Source organism: Bubalus kerabau, chromosome 17 (genome assembly GCF_029407905.1).
Source record: "Bubalus kerabau isolate K-KA32 ecotype Philippines breed swamp buffalo chromosome 17, PCC_UOA_SB_1v2, whole genome shotgun sequence".
Lineage (NCBI taxonomy): Eukaryota > Metazoa > Chordata > Mammalia > Artiodactyla > Bovidae > Bubalus > Bubalus kerabau.
The window spans coordinates 66,732,454-66,753,030 of record NC_073640.1 but is presented as its reverse complement, the minus strand read 5'-3'; the positions used below and the strand labels follow the sequence as shown (position 1 = coordinate 66,753,030).

Sequence of the window (20,577 nt, the reverse complement as noted above, 5' to 3'; positions counted from 1 at the left end):
ACAAACTCACATTTATTCACAGACGGACAAAGGGACAGGGACAGACCTTTGCTCACTGGGGACTGCCCCCCACCCCAGGATTCGGCAGTTCCAAAGAGGTGATGGTGTCCAGTGTGTGAAACGGGGAGGCAGCCAGGCTGGGGGGTGGGTCCCCCTTCAGTCTCCATCCCTCTAGCCAATGTCCTCCGCCTCCGACTCAGAGTCCTGCCTACAGACGTGGGGCGAGCAGTTTCTAACCAGCATCAGGGGCCTGGGGGTGGGCGATGGGGACGGAGGGGCGTCCAGCCCCCGCCCCTAGTGTCGAGGGCTGGAAGGGGAGGGTGGGTTCACAGAGGAGGCTCCTCTCCTTTCACTTCTCTCCTCCATGCTGCAAACCAGGGGCGGCTCCCACAGTGGGGCTGAAGGGGGTGGGTGCGGGTCAGGAGGCCAGGCCCCCCAGACCGCGCAGGTGAGCCTTGCTCTCAGTCTCCTCTTCCTCCATCTCGAAAGCTGAGTGGTCTTGGCTGTCGAAGCAGGAGGCGCTGAGGAAGACAGGGGGTGCCGCCGCCGGCGACTGGGGCGGGGACCCCGGGGATGGCGGCTCTTCCTTGATGTGGTCGAGGGGCAGCGGGAGCCCCTCGGTCTCCTGGCCCGCGGGGGGCGGCGGGGCGCGCGCTGGCGAGGCCGGGGCCTGCAGCGCCTGCTGCGCGGCGGCGGCCCTCTCCAGCTCGGCACGGTGGCAGCGCTGGTGGCGCAGCAGGCTGTAGGCGCGGGAGAAGCGGCGAGAGCAGTGCGGGCAGGGGTGCGGGGCCGGGCCCCCGGCGTGCACCTGCGCGTGGCGCGCCAGGTCGGCCAGCCGCTTGAACTCCCGCTGGCAGCGCACGCACTGGAAGGGCCGTGCGCCCGAGTGGGTCACCCCGTGCTGCCGCAGGTGTGCCCGGCGCCGGAAGCCCTTGCCGCACTCGGGGCACCAGAAGCGGGGCTCGCCGGCCGGGGCCCGGGCCGGGGCCGCCTCGCCTCCGTTCTGCCCACCCGGCCCGCCCTCCGCCCCTTCGCCCCCCTCGGGCCCCCTCCCTGAGGTCCGGCCGCCCGCCGCCACCGCCTTGTCGTCCTTCTTGGCCGCCGCGGGCAGCGGGGCCAGCAGGCTGAGTGCGCCGTGGACGCGGCGGTGCTGGCGGAGGTAGGAGGCCAAGCGGAACGCCAGGCCGCAGTCCGTGCACACGAAGGGGCGGTCGGTGGAGTGGACCAGCCGGTGGCGGGACAGCGACCAGGGCCTGGCGAAGGCCTTGAGGCAAATGGAGCACTGGTGGCGCTTGGGGCGCGGCGGGGGTCCCCCCTCGCCCTCCTGGTCGCCCTCGGGGCGCAGGCACGGGTGCGCTTTGAGCTCGCCCTTGGTGGCGAAGGCCTCCCGGCAGCGGAGACACAGCAGCGTCCAGTCGGCCTGCAGCAGGACCTGCTTCTCCTCCTGCCGCCCGGCCGCCAGCGCCAGCTCGGCCCTGAGCTCGGCCGCCCCGGCCTCGGCCTCGGCCCCCTCCGGCTCACGGGGCCCCGCGCTTGTGGCGGCCGCTGGCGTGCCTGGCTCCCCCGCGGCCCACGGCTCGGGTCGCGCCGCTGCCTCCTCCTCAGCCGCTGCGTCTTCCTCCTCGGCTCCGGCGCCGGGTGGCTGCTCGGCGGCCTTGTCCTGCGGGCCCCAGCCGGACTCGGCTGCCTCCTTGGCTGCCCTGTCGATGGCCAGCTCAACGCCGCCTCCTGCGTGCTCCTGGGCCAGGTGGCGCCGGAGTTGCGCCGGCTCGGGGAAAGTGCGAGGGCAGGCGGCGCAGCGCAGCGGGGGCTGCGGCCCGTGGCCACGCAGGTGGCGGGAGAGGTGGGCCGGCCGGCGGAAGGCCTTGGGGCACAGGGGGCAGGCGTGGGGCCGCAGGCCCGAGTGGCTCAGCCGGTGCCGGGAGAGGTAGTAGGGGAAGCGGAAGAGGCGGCCACACGTGGGGCAGGGCAGGGGGGCCCGGGGGGCTCCGGCGCCTCCCCGGCCACGGCCTCGGCCTCTCCCACGGCCTCTGCCCCGGCCCCGGCCCCGGCCCCGGTGAGGTGGGCTGCCCTGGGCTGGTGGAGGGGGCTGCGGATCCATGCCTGTAAAGAGAAAGGGAAAAGACAGAGATATTGTTGCGGGGGCTGGGGGTGGGGTGGGGGGGGGGCGGTGCGGAAATGCAGGGACAGAGCGATGGAGAGACAGAGAGGGTCAGAGGGTTAGCGAGGCAAGAGAGGGAGAGACAGACGGAGGAAAGGGGCCGGGGTGAGAGGCAGAGACCTGGAGAAGCAGGAAGATGGGACGGCGAGAAGCAGAAAGCAGGAGAGAGATGGGGACACCCAGCAGAGACAGAGATGAAGAGAAAACAAAGAGATGCAGGCAGAGATGGGGCCAGCACAGAGGCCAGCGGGACTGTAGCAGGATGGAGCTCGGAGAGACAGGGAGACAGAGAACGAGACGGAGACAGACAGAAGAAACGGGGGCAAAGTCGGTGAAGCGCTTTTCCTCCGGAGGGACCCGGCCGGAGCCTGCCGGGAGGGGCCGGGACACAGTCCCCGGTGCCAGAGAGGAGGGGGTGGGAGGCAGAGTCCGGAGGCCCCGGAAATGGAGTGTGGGTGCCCGGGTGGCCAGAGGCTGGGAGAGGCCGGGATAGGAGGGCTGGGAGTCCTGGGCTGGGAGGGGGCTCAGGGGCCCGGATTCCGGGGGCTGGGGGTGCGCGAGCGCTGGGGAGGAAATGCTGGGTACCCGCATCTAGACTTGAGTACCTGGGGTGGGGGGTGTGGATTCCAGGGTCCCCGGGGGTGGAGAGGGCTGGGGGAGGGGGCCGGGCGCCTGAGACAAGGGAGAGAAGGGGGCTGGGGGCCCGGGCTTGGACGCCCCCCGGGGAAGGCCACTGGGGCTGGGTGGGGAGCCCCCGGCCCCCGAGGGGGGCCCGTCCCCCCACCGGGCCGAGCCCTCGGTCCCCCGCAGGCGTGATCAGCAGAATCGGGGCGGCGGGTAGCGGCCTCCCCGGCAGGGTTCTGAGCCCTGGGCCCGCGGCTCGGCCCCGCGGCCCGGCGCCCAGCCCTTACCTCCGCGCCCTCCGCCTCTCCGCTCCTTTCTTCCTTCCCCGCGGCCGGCCGAGCGCGGACGGCAGTGGCGGGGAGGCAGGGCCCCCGAGCGCGGTGGGGGCGGGGGCGGGGGAGGAGGCCGCCTCGGTGTCGCCGCCTAAGCCTTCCCCCCGGAAACCCGGCTACTCGTCCGCGCCTGGAAGGGGAAAAGGCTGGCGGGGAGGCCGGAAGCTGGTGGACGGGGGGACCCAGGAGGCGGGGACGCAGGGCGGCTCGGACGCCTGGGTCCTCTAAGGGGAGGGGGCTGGGGGCCCGTCCTCTGCCTCCAGGAGGTCAGCCCCCACCTCTCACAACACACACACACACACACACACACACACCCATTCATTCCTTCAACACATGCACATTCATCAGGTCCTGTCTGCGCCAGGCACTGTGAGGGGCGAGGCGGGTGGCCGGGAAGATGGTGAATGCGGCCCTGAGTGACAGGCGACGGAAAAGTCTCCGCAATCGGGATGGGAACCTGGCTGCAGCCGTCACGCGGCTGCCTGAGAAGGCGACGTTCCCTCTGTGAGCCTCAGTCTCGCCCTCCGTGATTAACCCCCCCGTGGCTATCCACTTGACGCTAAGAAACCAGTTTCTCATTGTGCTACGTACTTTCACTCCATCCGAAGCCACCGGTGTTTACTGAGCACCTACTATGAGCTAGCTCTGTCCTTGGTGCTGGAGCTGAAGTAGCTAAGACAGAGGCCACCGGACCCAGTGCACAGGGACCTCCCGGTCTGACGGAGCAGGAGACAGTCACAGGCCCTTCTGCCCTCCTGGAGAGTGTGCTCCAAGGCAGGAAACAGGATGCCGTGGGATTACCGGAGCAGACTCGCCTCTGAGTGAGAGTGACCCCTGAGGGCTTCCTGGAGGCAACAGTGTTTCTGCTGAAACCTGCAGGATGAAAACCAAGAGTTAGAAATGGGAAGAAGAGCAAATGGAAATAGGAAAGAAATATACCAGCGCTACTCAGAAACATGCCAGGAGAGGTGTCTGTATCAGGTTAATCGTTGCAGTATTGTGCCTTGCTTCAAAACAGGGGAAGTGAACTAAATGCCCATTGGTCAGGGATTTGAGTGATAAATCTACCCAGCAGAATGCTGTGTGTTCATAAAAGAAAGAACAAAGAAGTTTGCTGTGTAGAAATATGGAAAGTTCCAAGTGATAACAGAGAAAAATTTGGAAGACAGAGTACAGCCTGCCCCGTTTGCACTTATCAGCAGGCTGTGTCTGGGTGAACTGGGAGAACTGGGAGGAGAGCAAAGAGCTCGCAACATTGTCTAACTCCCAGGACTGAAAATGACTACACTCTCTCCTTTTGTACTTTTGGAACTTGAAACCATAGTGAATGTGTTCCATACTTCACAAAGTAAAGAGAAAAGAAACAAATGGGGATAATAAAAAATAAATGAAAATAAATGATAACTTACAATGTAAGTGCTTTACAAACACAAACCCATTTGTTCCTCCTCGTGTTCAGTTCAGTTCACTTCAGTCGCTCAGTCATGTCAGACTCTTTGCAACCCCATGAATTGCAGCACGCCAGGCCTCCCTGTCCATCACCAACTCCCGGAGTTCACCCAAACTCATGTCCATCGAGTCGGTGATGCCATCCAGCCATCTCATCCTCTGTCGTCCCCTTCTCCTCCTGCCCCCAATCCCTCCTATCCTGTTAGGAAGTGGGTAACATTACTCTCCCATTTCACAGAGCAGTAAAGTGAGGTCCTGAGAGTTTCAAAGTGGTGGGTCTAAGTCTCTATCTCACAAAGAGATGACAGAGATGATAGTTGGTGAGGCGCATGATTATTAAAAGCACTTGGTCGATAATACTGTATTTTAAGGATCAAAAGTCTAAACACATCCATGGAAACAATAAGCACCAAATTTGGGGTAAGGTGACCTCTGAGAAGGGAGAGGCAGTCAGGGGAGGGGAAAGATCTATGCAGTCAGGAGTACCTTATGTTTTAAAACTAGTAGTCAATATATGAATGTGTGCGTGTGTATATTTTTATTTGTTAAAATACACATAACATAAAATTTACCACTTTAGAGACTTCCCTGGTGGTCCAGTGGTTAGGACTCTGGGCTTCCACTGCAGGGGGTGTGGGTTCGACACCTGGTTGGTGAACTAAGATCTCACATACTTTGCGGTGCAGCCAAAAAATAAAAAATAAAAATTTACTATTTTAGCCAATTGGAACTGTGTACAATTCAGTGAAATTAAGAACATTCACAAAGTTGTACAACCAACTCCAGTGTCTAGTTCCAGGACTTTTTCATCACCCTGGACAGAAACCCAGATATATTAATCTGTCATTCCCCATTCCCTTCTCCCCTCAGCTCCTGGCAACCAATAATTGTCTTTCTGTCTCTATGGGCTTGTCTACTGTGGCTGTTTCATATCAGTTGAGTCATCCAGTGTGCAGTCCTTTATGATTGGCTTCTTTCACTTACAGTGTTTTCCAGGTTCATCCATGTGTAGCCTGTGTCAACACCTCATTCTTTTTGATTTAATTATTTTTGGCAGCACTGGGTCTTTGCTGTGGTGCACCGGCTTCCCATTGCAGTGGCTTCTCTTGTTGTGGAGCACAGGCTCTGGGCACGCAGGCTTCAGTAGTTGCAGTTCATGGGCTCTAGAGCACAGGCTCAATAGTTGTGGTTCAAGGGCTTAGTTGCTCCATGGTACGTGGAATCTTCTCAGACCAGGGATTGAACACGTGTCCCTTGCATTGGCAGGCTGATTAGTATCCATGTGTCACCACGTATGTGTGCTGTGTGTCCAATGCTTCATTCTTTTTATGGCTGAGTAATATTCCATGCGAAGAGCTGACTCATTGGAAAAGACTCTGATGCTGGGAGGGATTGGGGGCAGGAGGAGAAGGGGACGACAGAGAATGAGATGGCTGGATGGCATCACCGACTCGATGGACATGAGTCTGAGTGAACTCCGGGAGTTGGTGATGGACAGGGAGGCCTGGCGTGCTGCGATTCATGGGGTCGCAGAGAGTCGGACACGACTGAGTGGCTGAACTGAACTGAACTGAATATTCCACGTATGGGTTACTGTATTTTGTTTACCCATTCATTTGTTCATGAACCTTAGGTAGTTTCTACCTTTGGACTGTTGTGAACAGTACTGTTAGGAGCATTCGTTACGTGTAAAGTTTTTGTTTTAATGGCTGTTTTCAATTCTTTTGGGTACATACCTAGGTGTGTGTGCTATTATTTTATTATATATATTTTAAGGCCTTAAAGTATTTTTTTCTAAATAAAAGAAAGAAACGAATTCAGGAATGAAGGTGAGGGAAAGCAGTTTCAGAGGGATCAGCGTGCTGTCCGTATGTGCAGGCGGCGACGGCCGTGGGAATCCGTGCCTTGGGGGGACACATGGGGCCTTGGATGGGGGCATGGCGAGAGCCGCACGAGCAAGGACGTCCGGCCTCCCAGTCCAGGCTGAAGGCCTGACGCATTCCGAATGTACTGAGGAGCTATTGAAAAGGTTTTAAACTGGAGAGTCACATGATGCGATTAGTGTTTTAGAGAAATTCCTGTGGGACCCGCGCGGATGCCCGGCCGGATGCAGGGGAGATGGAAGAGAGGAGAAGGGAGGGGCGGGGCCCAGGTCCAGGTGAGTGAGGAGGCCTGGGCTGGGCCGGCTCGGGCTGGGGGCGGGGTCCCCGGTCAGGGGGCGGGACCGGCTCGGGCTGGGGGCGGGGTCCGCGGGTCGGGGGCGGGGCCCGGGTCAAGGTGAGAGAGGAGGCCTGGGCGGGGCCGGCTCGGGCTGGGGGCGGTGTCCCCGGGCAGGGGGCGGGGTCCCGGACAGGGGGCGGTGTCCCCGGCCTGGGGGCGGGCCTGGTGCTGATTGGCCCAGCGCTGCCCTTCTGGGTGCTACTCCCGCCGCCGCCGCCTCCTCATTGGCTTCCCTGCTTCGCGGCCCCGCCCCTCCCTGGAGTCCTGCCTCCAGCTCTTGGAAACCGCGATCACTTTTGCTCCCGCGCTGAACGCGGTCCCGGGGCTCTCACCTCTTCCTCCTCACCTTCCTCACCTACACCCTCGCTTCCCGCCCTACCTACCTGAACCCTGGAACCTCCCTTAATGGGTTCCAGCCTTTCTCCCTCTGCTCCATCCTCACCGCGCTCTTGGCTCGTTCACTCTCAGGGCCTTTGCACGCGCACTTTTCTGCCTGGAATGCTCTTCTCCTAGGTCGTCGTGTCCGACTCTGTGACCCCATGGACTGTAGCCCGCCACGCTCCTCTGTCCATGGGATTCTCCAGGCAAGAATACTGCAGTGGGTTGCCATTTCCTTCTCTAGGGGATCTTCCCAACCCAGGGATCGAACCCGCTTCTCCTGCACTGCAGGAGGATTCTTTACACCTGGGAAGCCCTCTCCTGGGTTACCATCATGTTTTCCTTACTTCCCTCGTTTCTTACAGATCTCCTCAGAAACATCTGTCCCGTCCACCTTAGCTCAGATAGCCCTTTTGGGAATTCTCTGGCAGCCCAGTGGTTAGGACTTTGCGCCCCCATGGCAGAGGTATCGGTTTGATCCCTCATGGGGAACTGTGACCCCTCCCACAAGCTGCGCAGCGCGTTCGAATAAATAAATAAAAATTAAGAGCTCTCCTGTCACCATCTAGTCCTTTCTTGGCCCTAATTTTCAACATTGTACGTATTACAAATATTAGTCTGTGTATCAGTTGCCCACTGATTGCCTATTTCCCCTTCCACTTGAATATAAACGCCCGAGGGCGGGGGTTTCTTCACCTGTTTGTTTACCTGCTTTACCCTAGTGAACGTCGCACATCGAGCAATATTTGTAGGTGAATAAAGAGGGCCGAGGGGCTTCCCAGGCGGCGCTAGTGGTAAAGAACCCACTTGCCAATGCAGGAGACGTTCAGAGACGCAAGTTCGATCCCTGGGTGGGGAAGATCCCCTGGAAGAGGGCATAGCAACGCACTTCAGTACTCTTGCCTGGAAAATCCTTTGATCGAGGAACCTGGCGGGCTACAGTCCAGGGGGTCGCAAAGAGTGAGACACGACTGATAGCGCGCACACAAAGAGGGACGCGAGGTGAGAAGGACGCGGTTTTGCAGTTGGGGCGCCCTGGAAGGGAAGACTACCGTGGGGAGCGGGGAGATGCGGAGCGCAGGTGAGCGGGTCTGTGCGCGGGAGTCAGCGCCGCCCACAGAGGCGTGGGAGTCGCCGGCGTCTGGCTAGTTAGTGATGCTCCGGAACCGCTGAGATCGCCCCCAGGGTAAAACCCACCCCTTCAGCCTCTGAGCCTCAACTGAGCACATCGATAAAATGGGGTCTCCGTGTCTCGAGTAGGGGACCAGCTCCAGGCCACCCCCTGGCACTGGGGAGCATTCGGGAAAGGGAGTGAGTTCCTTTTGCTACCGTCTCGGAAGAGAAAGAATTGGTGTGCAGGTGAGGTGGGAGGGAGGTCCCTACTCATCACCCTACTGCCAGGCGGGCGTCTCCATGACAACCCTGGCATGTTTCCAGGCCCTCGGCTCCGCAGGCCGAGCGGGTCTCCAAGTGGGCGGGTCTTGTCCTTGGGGGCGGTACCTGTACCTAAGGAGGTGGGTCTTATTTTTCTAACTCGGAGGAATATGTATGTGTGTGTATATATATATATATATATATATATATTACCCCAAATGGGTGAGTCTGCTTCCCCTTGCTGAATAGTGGGGGTATAGAGGAGAGGTTGAGCATTCCCAGGGGCCCACCTGCCACCTTTCCAAATGGGCACGTGTGGATCTCCAGGCAAAACGTCTTCCTTGAATGACAAACTCCCACTTGTTTGCCCTCAAACTTATTTCCTTCCATTAAATGTTTTTTTTTTTTTTTTCTGTGTGAAGTATAAGACGTATCGGTGTAAAGGGCATGATAAAAACACACAATTTAACAAAGAATTATAAAATAATCATCAGATTAAGAAAAGCAATGTTGGCAGCCGCCCCAGAGCCCTATAGAAGGTTCCACTATGTCCCACACCGAGCTTAACCCATCTATCCACACTGTTGTGAGTTTTACAGGGGAAAATAAAAGTTTTCCTCTAGATGGCTCATACCAACAGGGCGTCCTAAACAACATTACAGTTCAGTTTTGCTGCTTCCATGTGGTGGCCTGGCTTCTTTGTAACTTTCCTTTGTGAAACTGTGTGTCTCTGTACTCATGCATTCTTTTCCTGTATAGTGTTTATGGATTTATCTGGCTGGGTTGGGTCTTTGTTGGGGCAGGTTCCTTGTGGCATGTGGGCTTAGGTGCTCAAGACATGTGGGATCTTAGCTCCCCCACTGGGGATGGAACCTGTGTCCCTGCATTGCAAGGCAGATTCTTAACAACTGGACCTTCAAGGAAGTCCCTATAGTATTTCATAGCATAATATCTGTCGTTGTTGTTGTTGTTCAGTCACTAAGTCACGTCCAACCCTTTTGCAACTATGTGGACCCATGTAGTCCACCAGGCTCCTCTGTCTATGGGGATTCTCCAGGCAAGAACACTGGAGTGGGTTGCCATTTCCTTTTCCAGGGGATCTTCCCAACCCAGGGATTGAACCCCAGTCTCCTGCATTGCAGGAGGATTCCTCACCATCCGGGTCACCAGGGAGGCCTGGATAAATATACCACCTTTTATTTATTCACTGTATTGGTGATGACTGTCTTAGTCCATTCAGGCTGGTATAACAAAATACTACAGACTGGGTGGCTTATGAACAACAGAAGTTTATTGCTCACAGTTCTGGAACCTGGAAGTCCAAGGTCAAGGTGTCAGCATTTGCCTTCTGCTGAGGGTCCTTGTTCACTGCTGTGCCTTCTCTCTGTGTCCTCATGGGGTGGAAGGGGCTACAGTCTCTCTGGAGTCCCTTCAGTTACAAAGAAGCCCTTTATGAGGCATGAATCCCATTCGTGGGGGCTCCACCCTCATGACTTAAGCACCGTCCAAAGGCCCCCACCTCCAAATACCATCACATTCATTGGGTACTAAGATTTCAACATATGAATTTTGTGGGACACGCTCAGATCATATCAATGAGTATGTCAGTGGTTCTGAGTTCAAGGTTTCTCTAGGGTTCATGCCTATCAATAGCAGAGCCTTATTAAAGCGTGCCATTGAGGGCTGGAGAAGGGGTCAAGAGGATGAGATGGTTGGATGGCATCACTGACTCAATGGGCAGGAGTCCGAGCAGACTCCGGGAGATAGTGGAGGACAGGGAAGCCTGGTGTGCTGCAGTTCCCACCACCTCCCAAGCATCTCAAATTTAAGAAGCTCAAGATGGCACTCGTGACCCCCTAGCCACTACCTAAACTTGCTTTCTCTACGTTTTTGGCCTCACCATGAAACCAGCCCCCGCGCTGATTCCTCCCTTTCCATTAAACACACGCACACACACAACACACCCTCCCACATCCCACCTCCAGGATTCATCTCAGGGGGCCCCCAGCTCTGTCCACCACTCGGCTCCAAGCCTGCACGTCTCTCTCCTGGTGGACTGCAGTAGCCTGCTCTGCATTTCCTCAGCCCCCTTCTCCACTCAGCAGCCAGAGGGACCCTTGGAAAGTGCAGCAGCGGTCGCATCCCTTCATACTTACAGTCGTGCTTATCAGTGTCCACGGAGCACAGTCAGATGCCTATGTCAGCCCAGGGTCTGCGTGCCCTGACTCCTGCTCACCTCTCCACCTCCTCTCACCACCCCCTCCCCTCCTGTGCTTACCCAGCTGTCCACTTGGCCGGCCCCTCCTCACCCTTCTGGTCTCAGATCAGGTGTCACCTCTGCAGAGAAACACCCCCTCTCCCCACACCAGACCACTCCACCTACGGTGATGCAGCCCAGCCATTTGTTTTTTCTTTTTTTTTTTTGCCATTTGTTTTCTTAGGGAGTAATTTTGTTCGCTGCTGGATCCCCAGGGGGAATTACAGTGCCTGGCACTCAGTACAGGAATAAAATTTAGTGTGTAGAAGACAGTGTGGAAAGTCTGCTCACTCTCAGATGGGAGGATCCTAATCTAGGGAAGGACTCTAAGGGACAAACTTGGTTGCCTGGGAGACAGCACCTAAGGGGCGGGGCCTTTAGGTGTTTAGGGGGCGTGTGCTGTGGTATTGAGGGTTTCTAAAGCGTGTGTCTGGTCCCAGGGGGCATGTCCATCCGTTGGGGGTGGGTTTTGCTTTTCAGAGGCAGGGTTCCACTCGGATGAGATCTAAACCATCCCTGACATTAAAACGGTCATACACTGGGACTGGCAGTGTCCAGTGGTTAAGCCTCCACGCGCCCAGTGTGGGGGGACACGGGTTCGATCCCTGATCGGGAAAATTAGGATTCTCACATGCCACGAGGTGGCAGGCAGTCTCTGTGAGGGAGTGGAGGACTCGAAATGTTTCCGGCGAAAGGAAAGCTCTGTCTTTGTCTGTCTCCCTGCCCTAATTCAGGGAGGTAGAAGCCCCCACGTCCCTAAAAACCAAGGATCAGGACATGAGACGGGAGAGGCTGAAAGGACAGCGTTTATTGGGGTCCAGGAGAAGCTACGGAGTGGGGCGAGGGGGCGAGGTCAAGGCTCACAGGGGACACCCCGCCCCCAGCCAAACCCCCCTTCCCCTTGGCGCTGGGAAGAACACAGACAAACTGACAGAGATGGAAAGACAGGTGCTACAGCAGAGCGAGGGATATCCCGGTGAATCCCACGCCCCACTCTTGAGCTCACAGAGCGGGGAATGACGTGGACTGGCCCCCACGCTGGAGGGAGGGGAGGAATGTCTGCCGTATTCACTCTGAGGAGGTGGGGTGCAGGCTGCAACCCGCACCCGCCCATTCCAGTGGACAGGGGGTGGAGTCTATGTGCATCCGAATCAGTCCATCCTATGGGGGGCGGGGGGTGTCGGATTCTGAACCAGCCTATTCTAAGTTTTGAGGGGCGGGGAAGATCATTAGGGTCCATCCATTCCGCAGTAGGGGAGCGAGACCGGGCAACTACCCTGGTCCTCTTTCCACACAGGGTATAAGTGACAGGGGAGGAGGCAGATTCCGGCTATATTTGTTATCTGGGGGCACCAGTGACTCCTGGTGGGTAGCATTTGGGGGGATCCAGGGAAATCCGGGGACATGGTTGCCCCCATTCTCCAGATCTAGGTGGTTGGAATGATGGCTCTTAGGAAGAGGGGCAGTCTTCCCTGGGGTGGGGAAGGGGGTGCCCATCTTTTATTATTAGGGCCCTCAAGAGGAGAAGGACTTGTGGAGACCCCTTTGTCATCCCCAGGTCCCCACATATTAGAGGCCAATTGACTTGGGGGTGCTGAGCACGTGTTCCAGGGGCCTCGAGGTTACGAGTCTCTCTATAGATCCCGGACCCTTGAGGTTAGTCTTGCCGCCCACCAGCTCAGGGGCCCGTGCAGGTTCTGGGTGGTCCCCTGTCCTCCAGCCAGGGTCCCCTCTTCCCAGGGCCCGTGCCTGGCTCTGGAGGGCCAGTGGGGGGCCTCCCTCGTGGTCCCTAGGTCCCCGGGGCCCGGGCCTTGAGTCCAGCCCGCCGGGGAGGGGAGGTCGGACAGCGGGGCGCAGGCCCGGCCGCGTCAGTCCATGCCCCGGTGCAGCTTCAGGTGTCTGGAGAGGTTGCTGAGCGTGATGAAGCCCTTGCCGCAGACATGGCAGGGGAAGGGCCGCTCGGCGCCGTGCAGCAGCCGGTGGCGTTTGAGGTAGCACTCGTGACGGAAGAACTTGCCGCACTCCAGGCACGGGAACGGCTTCTCGCCCGTGTGCACCAGCACGTGCCGCTCCAGGTCGCGCGGCGAGCGGAACAGCTTCTCGCACTCGGAGCAGCCAAAGATCTTCTTGCCGCGGCCTGAGGCAGACGCGGGCTCCCCGGACGGAGACTCCCCCTCGCGGGCGGGCGCTGCCACCGCCTCTGCGCTGCCCGCGCCTGCGCCTGCGCCCTCGCCGTGGCTGGCGCGCCGGTGCTCCTCCAGGGCCGCCAGCGCCGCGTACAGCGCCCCGCAGTGGCCGCAGCCGTAGGCCGCGGGGCCCGAGTGCGCCTCCAGGTGGCTGGCCAGCGCCGCCGCCGACGCGAAGAAGGTCCCGCAGTCGCACTGGTACAGCGTGTCTTCCGACGGCTCCGCGGGCGCCTCGCCGCCGCCCTCGGGGAGCAGCACCCCCAGCTCAGGCACGCCGCCCCCGGCGCGGCCCAGGAGCAGCCCGCCGTCCCAGGCTGGCTGAGCCTCGCCGCCCTCGCCGGCGGCCCCGGGGGCCCAGGCCTGCGCCGGGGGCGCGCCGGGGCCCTGCAGGTCGTGGGTCAGCTTGTGTCGCTCCAGCAGCGCGGGCGCGTTGAAGTCGCGCTCGCAGCGAGGGCACTTGAAGGGCTTCACGTCGGTGTGCGCCGCCCAGTGGGCCGCCAACTCACGGCCCTGGTCGAAGCGCCGAGCGCACGCGCCACAAGCGAACGGGGGCAGGGAGGCCGCCGCTGCGGCCGCCGCGGCCTCAGCTAGCCCCCAGCCCCCCGCGCCGGCACCTGCCCCCTCTGGACCCTCGCCGCCGGCGCCGCCCCCGCCCGCCCCTGAGCCCCCGCACACCGAGCAGGGCCCCACGTTGCAGCAGACCGAGCAGGGCGCGCTCAGGGCTGGCAGGCCTGCGCCGGGCTGCAGCGGGGACGGGAGCGCCCCACGATGCTGGCGCTTGAGGTGGCGGCCCAGGCTGGAGCGCGAGGAGAAGCGGAGCTCACAGACGAGGCAGCAGTAGGGCTTCTCACCAGTGTGGACGACCTGCAAGGGCAGGAGGGAGAGCCCGGCAGGGCTGAGAGTCTGGCCCTGGGGACAGAGTCTTGGCCTCCCGAAGGGACGCGGGGGAAGCCTCCGGCCAGGTCCACCGGGCCAGGATCTAGCTGCGACCCTCTCCTCATTTTCTGCGTCCGGCCATTGTCCGCATTCTTTTGGTCCCTCCAGCCTCAGGACTGGCTGTTCCCTTTTCCTGTTATGCTGTTCGCACGGCGAATTCCTGCTCTTCCTTCGGGTCTCAGCTGCACCATCACCTTGCCCTGACTTTCCTACCTTGTCTAGTAGCCCAGAGCTTTCCCCCTTTTCTCCTTCACAGCAGATGGTTATTAGTGCTGTTGCTGTTTTAACTTCCTTCCCCAAATCTCTTCCTTTCTAGATCACCCTCGCCTGTGAATTTGCTGATTGTCTACCTGGCTATGGACCACTTTCAATGGAATGTAAGTTCTCCGAAGGCACGGACTTTATTGATTTCATTCTGGTAGCCCCGGGGTTGGGAACTGGGAAATCAGTTGATAGATAATTGCTGAGTAAAGGAATTAAGTACATATATGGTAAATCTATCTGAAAAACGGTACGGGAAGATGAACACAAAGTTGCAGATGCTGGCATATGAGCAGAAGCACAGGACAGGGGAGGGGCAAATTTACTGTGAATGTTTTAGTTCCTGGGTTGGGTGGTGACTCAAAGAGAAACACCTCATGGTTTCACTGGACAGGATGCTTCGATGGGGAGGGAGGGAGAGAGAAATTCTCAGGGGCCAGCTGTCTGCTACTGCCCACAGTGGGTCTCCGGGACTCCGAGGGCAAGTCCAGCACAGCGAGGCCAGCCTAGGGCCGGCCTGCAGGACTCACCTGGTGATGCAGCAGGCCGGTGGAGTCTCGGAACCCCTTGGGGCAGGCGGAGCAGCGGTAGGGTCGCTCGCCGGTGTGCGAGCGCAGGTGGTTGGCTAGGTTGAAGCTGTGCTTGAAGCCCTTGCCGCAGCGCGGACACGCGTGGGGTTTGAGCGCAGTGTGCCGAGCGAAGTGGCGCCGCAGATCCGAGCGGTAGCGAAAGCTCTTGCCACACTCACTGCAGTGAAACGGGACGCGGGGGGCAGCAGCGGGCGGAGCCGGGCCCGGGGCCGGGGCCCGGGCGGGGAGCGGGGGCGCTGGCAGTGGCGCGTCATCCATGGCGGCGCGGTGCAAGGGCAGTGGCGGGTGGGGGCTCTCTCTGGAGCAGGGAGACATGGAGGGGGGTGAGGGAGTCACCTCCCCATCAGCCTCCCCAATTAGGCTCCTTGGACTCCGAGACCTGCCACTTGTCCCTAGAAATCCAGCGAACTAACTCCTAAACCCCGCCCATCTGTCAAAGGCTACACCCACTGCTCTTAAAACCCCTCCCACTCTCCTTGGACCCCCGCCCCCCACTCATCTGCCTATCTTCCCAATCACTTCTAAGCTGGACTCCACCCTGCTCCAAGCCCCACCCACTGTGGTTAAGCCCCGCCCGCTCGCGCTCAGGCCCCACCTACTCCTTCCAAAGTCTTGTTCCTGAAGCCTGTTGTATTTCTGAAAGCCACCCCCTCTCTTTGAAGATGAAAGTCATCTTCGGAGGAAGGCTGACATTCTTAGCCAATGAGAGAACAAAGATTTTGGGTTAAGGGCATATGAATCAACCTTCCAGGGTGACCATGACTATCCTCGAAAAAACCAACTGATTCTATTTCCATCCACAAAATAGGATACTAGGAGGACCTACCTCAGGAGGTGGTGAGGACTAAGCAAAATTGTGGTCACACGCGCCAAGTGCTTACTGACCGCACAGTAAAGATTCAACAGCTAAGCTGTTTTGATTAATTGCTGTCTGCTAAATTCCTCCGAGCTTCCTCTTGAAGTCCCCATCTCTTCTCCAAGATCCACCTCCTAAATCCTGCTTTTTCCTTAAGCTCAGGCTTTATGTAAACCCCTTTCTTTCCAAGGCCACATCACTCTCCCTCTCTTGCCACCTCAGCCGTTCCTCTCTGACACTCTCCCCATCTTCTCTAAGTCATTTCACCTGCAGTTATAAAGACTTGCTATTTCCACTAAAGACGCCCCCAAATTACACGCTTAAACCCCACCCTCCTCCACTATGCCCATCACTTTCTGAAAGCTTCATCCCTCGACAAACTCCACCCCTTCTTCTAGCTCCTCCCACCTCCACACTGAACCCTTTTCCCCACTCAGCCTCAGTGGGGACCCTTCAACCTAGGGCCCGCCTACCAGTCTCCCGGAGCCACGCCCCTTCGCCAAACCTCGCCCCTTGCCCAAGCTCCTCCCACTTCGACCACAGTCCCGCCCACTCCCCAAGCCACGCCCACTTAGCCTCCTCGTAGCTATCGCTCCGCCCCGGCGCCGCTAAGCCCCGCCTCCTCCCCACCCAGTCGCCCGCGGGGCTGGCCCCCCTCCCCAGTCAGCTCGGGGACCCAGGCCCGGAGAGCCGGCCTTTTGTGCCCCTCCCCCCTGTCCCTGAGGTGCGGGCCCGGGAGCCCGGGGCGGGGGCAGGTCTGGCTGGGCCCGCGATCCGGCGAGTCCACCTTGCTCGCTCGGAGCGGGGTTTCTGGAGCCGTGAGGCGGCCCCGGGAGGCCGGGAAAGTCAGTCGGCTTTCCTCTTTAATTACTTACACCTCCCTCTGGGCGCCGACATTTTGGGCAGCGGGGGTAGCGTCACTTCCACTGGGGGGCCCCTCGACTTCCGCCTCGGCTCCCTTCTCCCCCGCACTCCCTCTTCCTCCCGCCTTCTTGGCTTCCCTCCTCCCCGCCGCCCTCCCTTCTCCTTCTTTCCCGTCCCTTTCCCAGCTGCTGGAGGGTAGAGAAGCCAGGGCGGCGCCATCTTGGGTGAGGGCATGGGGAAGGGGCGGGACTTAGGGAGACCCTCGGCGCCATACAGACTAAGGGCAACAAGCTACGAGCGCGCGGCCTCATCCCGGCGTTGTCGACGCTTGTGGGTGTTAACAAAGATGAGGGCAGATTTGATTCCCTCGTCGCAGCCTCAGGCTTCTCCTGGGTAGGACGTCGAGTTGCATCAGGAAAAAACAGATATTGAAGTTCGCCGCCTGCGACAGAGACAGGAGGAAAGAGCGGGCTCCATCTTGTGCTTTACTCTTCCAGTGGGCTTTGAAGCCCGTCGGGCGCCATGTTAACTACGGGAACCCGCCGCCATTTTCCCGTTTCTCCTCCTTTTGGTACCTTTCTTTCATTGGGTCACCCGGCTGGGTCCTTTGTGGGAGGACGATATTTCTGTTTATGTAGGATGTGTTGGTACGGTAATTTTTTACCGCTCGGGGCCAGCGAGAGCGGCGGGTACTCAGGAGCGGCCTGCCGATGGGGACGTGAACGGCCCTTAGGACCCAGCGCGTGCCCTTTGTTCCCCGCGGGCCGAGCCTGGCCGGGCGGGGGCGCCGGGGGCGGGGCGTCCACTCCGAGGGGCGGGGCCGCGCGCGCGCCGCCGGGAGGCAGGGCCCCCCTCTCCCCCGCCCCTCCCGCACGCCGGCCTCGCGCCCCCGCGCGCGCACACTCGCGAGTCCAGGCGGCATGCAAATGAGGTACCCGAGAGGCGGGGGGCCCGGGTGGGGGGACGGGAGCGGGCGAGGGGAGGCCCGGGGCCGTGCGCGCCTGGAGCGCGCCCCCCACCTGCTCCGGCTCGCGCGACCGCCGAGGCGCGCGCGCCGACCTCGCGCCCCGCCGAGCCGGCCCTCCTGGCCGCGCGCGCGCGCAGACCCCCTTCCTGGCTCGGCCTAGCCGTCCGCGGCTCGGCGCCGCTCATTGGCCGCCGCCCCCGCAGGGCCCGCCCCGCGCGGTCGGGGCCGCCGGCCGAGCGCGCGCCTGCGCCCGGGTAGAGGAGGGCGAGGGTCTAGGCCCTGTTCCGGAGACCCGGGTTCTGGCCTAGGCACCCCCAGCAGAGGGAGCCGTGTGGTCACGGAGAAGTGGCTGCCCTTCTGTGGGTCTCACTCTGGGTGCCTGCTCTAATGGGGCGCACCTGTGTTTCTCGCCCTTCATTTTAGTACACTCTAGTTCCCTGGTCCCAGGCCCTGGTGGTGTTGCTGATGGTAGATCGTTTGGTGCTTATTACAACCGGCAACCCTGCTATGTTCATTTTACAGAGGTGGGAACTTGCTCGGAGAGGCAAGGCCGCTTGCTAGTTAGCAGAGCGGGATTCAAACGCAGGGCTAAGGGACCTCATGAGGTCCCCTGGGCTCATTTCTTATTACTCCCTGAGACACCGGGGTCCCTGAGAACAAGTCCTGACCCGGCCGCTTACCAGTGGAGGGAGTTGCAACTTGTGCCTTCGTTTTCCAAATTTGCAAAAAGGAGGTGATATACCTTTATTCAGAGGGTTGGTGTAAAGCTTAGTTACAAGCCATGATAAGAGCTAATATCTCCTAAGGACCTCTGTGTATGAAAGTGTTAGTCGCTCAGCCGTGTCCGACTCTTGTGACCCCATGGACTGTAGCCCGTCAGGCTCCTGGGTCCGTGGGATTCTACAGGCAAGAATACTGGAGTGGGTTGCCATTCCCTTCTCCAGGAGATCTTCCTTACCCAGGGATGGAGCTCGGTTCCTCTGCATTGCAGGCTGATTCTTTACTGTCTGAGCCACCAGGGAAGCCCCCTGCGTACTGAACACTTTACATATATTATCCTCATGGCACGTCTGTGCAAGTAGGTGGAAATACCCTGTTTCGCAAAGGCTTAGCTGGGGCTCAAAGAGGTGAGCGCCTTGCCCAAGGCCACCACACAGAGAGTGAGTGACAAGCTCAGGAATCTGAGCTCCAGAGCTCTGATCAAACCTCTGGCTCCAGAGCCCAGGCTCTTAACAGCTCTGACGTACATCCTCATCCACAACTCAGGAACAGACAAGTCCCTTTCTTTTTTCTTCCAGTCGTGACACCCCGCCCCCTTCTCTCACCTCCTCAGGAAGAGAGAGAAAACATTTCTGAGGCCTCGCTGGCTCTTCTCTCTGTTCTGAGGCTCAAATACTGGCCTGCACCCTCAGTTGGACTCTGTCCCCCCAGGAGGAGTTTTCTTTATTTTTGCTGGTTGACCCTGAATGTCTAGGAGGAGTCAGGGAGGTCTGGGAGACGGCTATGGGGCTCAGGTGTTTAGTGACTGGTACAGAATTATCCTGCTATTTTACCCACTAGCTTGGCTTTAATTGCGCGTCCAAGCGGATGTCGGCCATGCCCTGGTCGCCGGACTGGAACCCAGGAAGTTGTCTGGGGTACTAGGGCTAGTCCAGACCACCCTGCATTGACGGCTGCCCCTCTCTTCTCTTAGCCCGGCTCCAGTGCCCAGACCCAAGTCCCCCACTGCTCAATGGACACCCCCAGCCCAGACCCGTGGCCTTCGCCTTTGCCTGAGGAAGAAGAGAAACCTCTGGCTTTACCGCCTCCTGTTCCCCGGGGCCGCCGAGGCCGAAGTCTTGGGGGGGCCACCTCCTCCCACCGGACGCTCAAGGCCTCCCTCCCGCGTAAGCGGGGCCGCCCCGCCAAGTCAGAGCAGGAGCCCCCCCTGGCACAGGGGGTGAGCGCCCCGGTGGGCAGCGGCGATAGCAGTGACCTCCTGCTGATCGATGATCAGGGTGTGCCCTACACGGTCTCCGAAGGGTCAGTGGCCGGCGGGCCCGAGAGCTCCGGCCCCGGCCCTAAGAAGGCGCCGCACTTCTGCCCGGTGTGCCTTCGGGCCTTCCCCTACCTCTCCGACCTGGAGCGTCACAGCATCTCACACTCAGAGCTGAAGCCGCATGAGTGCAAGGATTGCGGCAAGACCTTCAAGCGGTCCAGCCACCTGCGGCGGCACTGCAACATCCATGCGGGCCTGCGGCCCTTCCGCTGCCCGCTCTGCCCCCGCCGCTTTCGAGAGGCAGGCGAGCTGGCCCACCACCACCGCGTCCACTCCGGCGAGCGCCCCTACCAGTGCCCGGTGTGCCGGCTGCGCTTCATGGAGACCAACACGCTCCGGCGCCACGCCAAACGCAAGCACCCCGAGGCCATGGAGGCACCTCTGTGTCCTGCGGACCCAGAGCCTGAAGCGCAGTGGGACGACGACGGTATCCCGGCCACGGCAGGGGCCGACGACGACGAGGAAGAGCTGGAGGGGAAAGAGCTGGCCTGACCCACACCCCCGGCCACCGCTTCCCGGGCCAGGTTTAGAGCTTGGTGTGCCGTGGGCGTGGGGCCTGGGCAGCGAGGCCGGGACACCTTGTCTGGTGGTCTTCCCATTGTGGGAGTGGGCTGAGGGTGCAGACCTCAACTTCTGGATCTTGCTGCCTTCTACCACCCTCCCCCGGACTGACAGGCCTGTGGAGGCAGGGACTGTGGAAATAAATCTCTGCCTACTGCCCACTGGTGTGTGTTCCCTCAGGGTCCCAGGGCTGGCCCCCTTCTCCCTTCCAATGCCCTTCCGCCGCTGCACCACCCCCATGCCACGTGCTTCTTTAGCTTGGCGCTAAAGACTGGGTTAGGAGAAGCCTCTGCTGCCGCTCCCATCTCCAGTGGACCCCAAAGCACTCCCTTTAATGTCCACTCAAGTAAAACATAGAACCTTCGTTGCAAACGTGACCCCGAGTCCCCATTCCCCGCGTCATTCTAACCAGATTCCATTCTAATCAGCCACCACTTTGGCCCATCTCTTTGTTCTGGAGCTGTTTGCAGAGACACAACGGAATTAAGGGTTGCGTGCTGGACTGACCACTCCAGTGCTCTTG

The 20,577-nt window shown here is 59.9% G+C and overlaps 3 protein-coding genes across 9 annotated transcripts; 1 reads left to right on the top strand and 2 right to left on the bottom strand.

Annotated features, from left to right (window-relative positions):
* ZNF579 (zinc finger protein 579) lies at window positions 1-3,203 on the bottom strand. 2 transcript variants are annotated; one of them, XM_055551863.1, is made up of 2 exons: window positions 3,073-3,203; window positions 1-2,103 (listed from the first exon to the last, which is right to left on the bottom strand). In XM_055551863.1, the coding sequence occupies exon 2, from the start codon at window positions 2,099-2,101 to the stop codon at window positions 419-421; it is 1,683 nt and encodes a 560-aa protein (XP_055407838.1). In that variant the 5' UTR covers window positions 2,102-2,103; window positions 3,073-3,203; the 3' UTR covers window positions 1-418. The 2 variants fall into 2 exon arrangements, with proteins under 2 accessions (XP_055407838.1, XP_055407839.1); XM_055551864.1 differs by lacking the exon at window positions 3,073-3,203 and adding an exon at window positions 2,767-2,829.
* A 7,708-nt stretch (window positions 3,204-10,911) lies between these two features.
* Window positions 10,912-16,594, bottom strand: FIZ1 (FLT3 interacting zinc finger 1). Of its 2 annotated transcripts, XM_055551584.1 has the most exons (3): window positions 16,500-16,594; window positions 14,709-15,066; window positions 10,912-13,845 (listed from the first exon to the last, which is right to left on the bottom strand). In XM_055551584.1, exons 2-3 carry the CDS (start codon window positions 15,024-15,026, stop codon window positions 12,664-12,666), a joined length of 1,500 nt encoding a protein of 499 aa, XP_055407559.1. In that variant the 5' UTR covers window positions 15,027-15,066; window positions 16,500-16,594; the 3' UTR covers window positions 10,912-12,663. The 2 variants fall into 2 exon arrangements, with proteins under 2 accessions (XP_055407559.1, XP_055407558.1); XM_055551583.1 differs by lacking the exon at window positions 16,500-16,594 and having other exon boundaries at window positions 14,709-16,292.
* Window positions 14,275-20,431, top strand: ZNF524 (zinc finger protein 524). Of its 5 annotated transcripts, none has more exons than XM_055551586.1 (2): window positions 14,275-14,294; window positions 19,149-20,431. In XM_055551586.1, the coding sequence occupies exon 2, from the start codon at window positions 19,188-19,190 to the stop codon at window positions 19,983-19,985; it is 798 nt and encodes a 265-aa protein (XP_055407561.1). In that variant the 5' UTR covers window positions 14,275-14,294; window positions 19,149-19,187; the 3' UTR covers window positions 19,986-20,431. The 5 variants fall into 5 exon arrangements, with proteins under 5 accessions (XP_055407561.1, XP_055407566.1, XP_055407563.1 ...); XM_055551591.1 differs by lacking the exon at window positions 14,275-14,294 and adding an exon at window positions 16,600-16,712; XM_055551588.1 differs by lacking the exon at window positions 14,275-14,294 and adding an exon at window positions 16,922-17,059.
* The last annotated feature ends 146 nt before the right edge of the window (window positions 20,432-20,577 follow it).

Coding starts and splice junctions, on each gene's coding strand:
- ZNF579 (XM_055551863.1), bottom strand. CDS start 2,101: ATGGATCCGCAGCCCCCTCCACCAGCCCAGGGCAGCCCACCTCACCGG.
- FIZ1 (XM_055551583.1), bottom strand. CDS start 15,083: ATGTCTCCCTGCTCCAGAGAGAGCCCCCACCCGCCACTGCCCTTGCAC. Junction 13,846..14,708: donor CCGGCCTGCTGCATCACCAG/GTGAGTCCTGCA, acceptor CTGCCCTTGCAG/GTCGTCCACACTGGTGAGAA.
- ZNF524 (XM_055551586.1), top strand. CDS start 19,188: ATGGACACCCCCAGCCCAGACCCGTGGCCTTCGCCTTTGCCTGAGGAA.